The 6,000-nt window shown below is 42.9% G+C and overlaps 1 protein-coding gene across 2 annotated transcripts in view; it reads right to left on the reverse strand.

Annotated features, from left to right (window-relative positions):
- syne3 (spectrin repeat containing, nuclear envelope family member 3) overlaps nt 1-3,830 on the reverse strand; it is a 58,797-nt gene extending 54,967 nt beyond the window's left edge. For both annotated transcript variants that reach the window (XM_030724971.1, XM_030724970.1), the window contains exons 1-2: nt 3,740-3,830; nt 925-1,082 (exon numbers count right to left, since the gene is read on the reverse strand). In XM_030724971.1, the coding sequence (XP_030580831.1) occupies nt 925-1,068 (144 nt within the window). In that variant the 5' untranslated portion in view covers nt 1,069-1,082; nt 3,740-3,830. The remainder of the gene's footprint in view (nt 1-924; nt 1,083-3,739) is intronic.
- Nucleotides 3,831-6,000: the final 2,170 nt, after the last annotated feature.

Below are 6,000 nucleotides of genomic sequence, written 5' to 3' on the forward strand. Positions count from 1 at the left end.
TAGAAAAAAATAAGATTGTTTTACTATGAAAACCACAAACATCAGCATTTTCATCTGGTGGCTTTTTAAGCAGCATCTGCCTCACCGACACACTAAAACACACTACAGTACACACCAACTATACACCCCAAAGACCCCAAATCTCTCAAATTTCAAAATTTGCCATCAAAATTGCTCTCATTTGCCCGTTGCACTGCATCTTCCACCAGTGGGAAAGGGGATGCTTTGTTTGCTCGTGAGCACTTTGTGCTGGCACAGATCCTGTTGTTGCCGTTTCTTCCATCACACATGAGGACAACACACAGGAAGAAGCCAGGCCTCAAGTCCTGATCATAACTCTGGTTTTACTTGTTCTATCAACACAATTAACACAAATAACACTGTGGCTCAGAGCAGGTCATCTACTAAACGGAAGGTTGGTGGTTTGATTCCTGGTGGCTCCAAAGTATCCTTGGGCAAGATAGTGAACCCCAAGTTGCTCTCTGATGCAGCCGTCGGCGTGTGAATATGCATGAATGTAAGTACTTTTCTGTATGAATGGGTGAAGGTAAAGGTGTTGTATCAGCTGCTCAGACAGAGCAGCAAAGTGCTGCATAAGAATGAGTCAAAACCAGGCACAGACACTGGACCTGGATCAAACCACAGAATGAGGAACTCACTGAAGAAGCAGCAGATGATACTGCTCAGCTACTGACTCGCACCCTGTGTGCACACACACTTCCTGGTTAACTGTGTTTCTGCTCACTTTTTTATAACTGAGGACGTTTATGAGAGACATTAGTTTTGATTTGCTCAAATACATAAATAATGTCAGCTGGCCACAGAACAACACACACACAGCTACTTTAGCAAAGTCTGACTATTAACTGGTTTGACAGCAGAGCAAAAGGAAAGGAAGGGTTACAGAGCAATTACAGGACCCACCTCTGTCTCCCTAAGCCTGGCCTCCAGGATGTCGCGGGGGCCTTGCGTGTTGTCGTTGGCCTTCAGCCTCTCCTGGATGGCTCGCATCCAGGAGAGGGCTGCCTCCAGGTTGTCTGTGAACTCCTGCTGCTCCTGCTGAGTCATGGCCAGTCCTGGGTCTGAAAAGAAGAAGAGCAGACTGTTGTAGCTTCCTGCTAAAGAGGAACTGTGTCAGCTGGAGATTGGTGACGATTTGAGAAATAACTTGAATAACACTTCGTAACAAGAGACTGAAGTGTACTCAGACTCAGCTTTATTGTCATTCAGACTCTGAGACGAAATGTAGATTCTCAGGCCTCAATAAATCTGTGATTCCTGACCTATTAGAAACATGGCTGTACCTGTAAGGATCACGAAGAGTAAGCAAGTGCATGGTCATTTAAGCAGGACCCATTTTGGACAAGATCCATCCCTGCAATTAATTTAAATATAAAATAAAGGCAGGCGTCAGGATAACAGCCCCATTACATAATAGAAAATTCTTCAGCAGATATCTTGGTACCTTCTTCAAAACTATTCTGCCCTAATTTGGAGGCCTTGCCCTAAACTCTTATCCAAATACTTTTCATCAACCCAGGTTTAGTAAAGATATAAAGATATAATACATATTCCAGCAAAGTCCATCCATCCATCCATCCATTCGCTTCCGCACATCCTGTTAAGGGTCGCGGGGGGGCTGGAGCCTATCCCAGCTGTCATAGGGCGAGAGGCGGGGTACACCCTGAACAGGTCGCCAGCCTGTTGCAGGGCCAACACGGAGTGACAGACAACCTTTCACACTCACATTCATGCTCTCATTCACACCTATGGGCAATTTAGAATAGCCAATTAACCTAACCCCAGTAAGTGCATGTCTTTGGAATGTGGGAGGAAACCGGAGTACCCGGAGGAAACCCACGCAAGCACGGGGAGAACATTCCAGCAAAGTATGTTTTCAATATTAACAATACTTATTAAATCAAATCAATTTTAACGTTAAAATGAGTTTAAGTGAAACATGTGCCCCTGAACATGCCTGCCCCCTTTCCTTTTCCTGAGTCATCCCAGATCAGCGTTGCTCAGTCAGCCAATCACAACTCTTTCCTTCCTGCCTAGAAAAAACTTTACTAATAAACTTTACTAATAAAGTAGCTGTTCTTCAGTCATTTAAAGCACTGACACAGCCACGCAGCATTTTTAATGCTAAACAATGGTACAGTGATTTTCCTCACACATACACACACACGCACACACACAAAGAAAAAGGAAAGGGGGAAGGCATGTTCAGAGGCAACAGAAAATGGCTACGCAGAAAGACTGGTGCTAGAAAGGATGTGCAGCAAATCAGGTGATTAATGATGGAAATGTATGAACGACAGAATAGAGCGTGCTGAGAGCTGATGGATGAATGAATGAATGAGGGAGAGGAGGACAGTTGGTGAATCAGGAAGTGCAGAGGAGTCCCTTCCTGTTTGTAATGGACAGGCTGACAGACGTGGACTGTGATGTAGCAGAGAGCAGGAGGAAGAGAGCCTGGAGAGATGGAAGTATGCTCTGGAGAGGAATGAAAGCCATACATGTGAATGAGAGGCAGGTGTAACCATGAAGAAGGAGCAGAGGCAGTGGAAGTAGATGACTTTGTGCAGAGGAGGGATAGTACATACTCTATATTGGACAAAGGATGCTAAATATGGATTTGCCAGGCAGGAGGAAAAGAGAAAGACTGCAGAGAAGATCCATGGATGTAGTAAAAGAGGACATGGAGGGGGTTAGTGTGACAGAGCCTGGGTGACTGGAGGCAGGCGATCTGCTGCGCAGCAACCCTTAAAGGGAGCAGTCGAAAGCATTGTGTATTTAACATCTTCATATTTTTATATTGAAGTTGGCTCTGACATTCCCTGTGGGTCATCTTGGTGTGTGTTCTGGCAAAATTCCACAAATTCTATCCAGTGTATTAAGGCCAGCTCAGCAGTATAGTCCCTGTGCCTTCAGGATGCACAGCTACAAGGAAACCTGACAGGCGCAAATGTGATGGAGGAGTGGTTCACTGCAAGAGCCTAAACAAGCAGCAAAACATTTCTGCAAGGGAAAATAAAACGGGCCACTTTCCTGAGTGACTCACTTTCCCCGCCACAGCATTCTTTCTAATCATTATCTGCCCGTTCCGCCTCACACTCTGGAAACTTGCTAATACTCGAAACTTCCTGTCCCGAGTGAAGCTCACAAAACTCTGAAATCATCTTTATCTGCCCCTTAGTACCAACTGCTGTTGCGCTCGCTCGCGCGCGCACACACACACGCCTATTTCTTTAACCCTGATGTGTTCACGTGCTGTTCGTTTGCTCGCAGCCTCCCCCTGACTGACAGCTCGCGCGCTCGGCTCGCATTTAATCGATGTCACGCGCGCAGCAGTCACTCTCTGCACTTCGACGTGCTCGCTCAGTTTCGCGCGTTCACGTTGAGTTCAGGGGCACAACATTTAGACATAAACTTGCACACATGACTTCAGTCTCGTTTTTAACGACTTTTATGCTATGCTATGCTAATCTACAGGGCCAGGCTCAAGGTCGGTGCGCCGCTGATTTATTGTTAAAAGCACACACACAAAAAACTAAAACATCTGCGTTAATTTCTTCTCTACACAACGCGTTCTTGTACAGTATTCTAGTAGAGAGCTGGTCTAAGTTTGAGGGATATAGAAATCCCTACATCCGTGTTTGGAGCTAGAGATAGTCCTGTCATTAGCAACCTGAACAGCGGGGCATTTATGTTATTCGGCATTACAAAAACAACTTACAGCTTTGTGTTCATCGGGTGAGAGGAGCCGCTGGCGCGATCGCTCAAATTCTGTGTTGTGTACAATAAAGTTACGGAAGACAGGAAGTAGAGATCAGGCCTCCGGAGGCTACCGCAGCCTACCGTGCTGCCTTCAAGGACACCATGTAAACTGCACATGATCTTACATTCAAAGGAAATAACACAGACATTTCAAATGGACGTAAATACAGAAAAATGCTTAAGGAAATAAATAATATTGCCAAGGTTTCTGTAACAGCAAAAAGGTTGGATGAAAACTTTCCATTTGTATAAAGAAATACAAAAGTCCACGTAATATACATAGAAAATATATTCAAAAAATAGGGTAGAAATACTTCGATTTCTATAGTGAACATCTTGTATTTATAAGGTATTTAATAAACCTCACTGCACAAATAAAGATCTCCAACAAACCAAGTGATAACATGGAAATTCCTGTCATTCTACATACTTTGGAAGGACAATATACATTTTTACTTATTCCTCAAATAGAAACAGTAACTGTCAAGCCACGTTTCATTTGACACATTTAGCTATGAAAACATGCATCACAGGCTTTTGTTGTCTTTATATATAGTATCACTGCCAGTTAATTGCATGCTGTTCCCAGTTCTACTTGTACAAATTCAGTGTTTCCGACAGAGCTTGAACTCAGCCTACCAGATGGAACCAGAGGAGGAAACAAACCCAGCGCCGCCGCTGAGTCCGGAGGGATGAACTACCAAGAAAGATTAATGGCTGAAGCAAGACCAATGGCTGTGTCGTGCTTAAAGTTAAACATTTCTGTCACGAAAGTGAGATAAAAAGCACTTTAAAAAAAAACAGTGTGTAAATGGGCTAGTTCTTATATAACAAGTTTCTGTAATATAGCCAAATGTGTACCTAAAAAAGTGTCTGGCTACTTTTCATAGCTCACAGGTATACCTAATAAAGTGACCTATAAATAAAGAGGACCACAGCACCCCAAACTCAGCCTAGCCTACAGTTTTAGTGCTGAGACATGAGCACTTAAGAGAAGCTGTGTGATGCTGTGCTTCTGTAGTGCTGTAGGGTTTACTGTACCTCCTGCTGAATCCCTCTATGCTTCTTGGATTCTATTCATTAAGGGGTACTCTAAGGAGCATGCAATATGTACAAAATAAAGTTTTTTTTACAGTCAGTAGGTTAAAAAGTTTGAGACACTCTCAGGGTTTCGTATGTGAATTTACCCTAAAAAAATGGCTCCAAGCAAACCAGATAAAAGAAGACTTCATAAAGTGTCCGCATGTTTTCACCTCATTAGTAACATCGGGTCACTTCACAAGCAAACGCGAGTGCTTGCAATGATCTTTGACTTCTCAGGCTACTGTAGGTCCTTTGATTAATGGAGTTTGTTGCAGGCGTAGAAAAACAGTAAAGCTGCATGTAATTTTTTTATTTCTTTAAGATTTCTCACCCTCTCTCTTTTACTCTGTGAGTGTGTTTGAGTGAGTGATGCACAGAGTGTGAGAGCGTGTGTGTGTGCCTGGCTTGTTTTCAAGCTGGTAATAGTTAACTAGGCGATGCAATTTCTGGAGAAACTGCGGTTGTTACTCCTGCTGGACTGTCTGTGGGATTCTCTATAAAGTTGGAGATAAATAGGTTGTCTACAAAACAGAATTGCACCTCAAATATTTAATTCTTACAATTCAGTTTTATTTATATAGCACCAATTCACAACAACATTAATGTTGTTGTGAATTTGCCCCAAGGTGCTTTATACTGTAAGGTAAAGACTCTACAATATTAGAAACAAACCCCAACAATCAGATGACCCCTTAGGACTAAGCACTTGGCAATAGTGGGAAGAAAAAATTCCTTTTTAACAGCAAGAAACCAGAGCCATCTACCATGGCTGCTTGGGGATGGGGACTAGTTGGGGTACACCTAAAAAAGTGGCCACAGTGTGCTTAATAAAAGTGCAAACTGGTGTATTTTTGTTAGGCCCGAATTGTACCTAATAAAGTGGGCATAGGTGTACTTAACAAAGTGGCAAAAGGGAGAGCTAAACCTAAAGCTGCTGGCCATTTTATCAGGGACACAAGTCTCCCAAATAAAACATCCAAAATGTACCTAATTAAATTGCTGGATACTTTTTCTCACCATGCACGTGTACCTAATAAAGTGGCCATCTACTTTAAATTTCACAACTTTATGAAACATATATGTTGTGTTTTCCTCATAACGTGTCCATATTCAAAATGAGAGTCACTGATACTGTCT

The sequence above is a fragment of the Archocentrus centrarchus genome, unplaced genomic scaffold (genome assembly GCF_007364275.1).
Source record: "Archocentrus centrarchus isolate MPI-CPG fArcCen1 unplaced genomic scaffold, fArcCen1 scaffold_44_ctg1, whole genome shotgun sequence".
In the NCBI taxonomy this organism is placed as follows: Eukaryota; Metazoa; Chordata; class Actinopteri; order Cichliformes; family Cichlidae; genus Archocentrus; species Archocentrus centrarchus.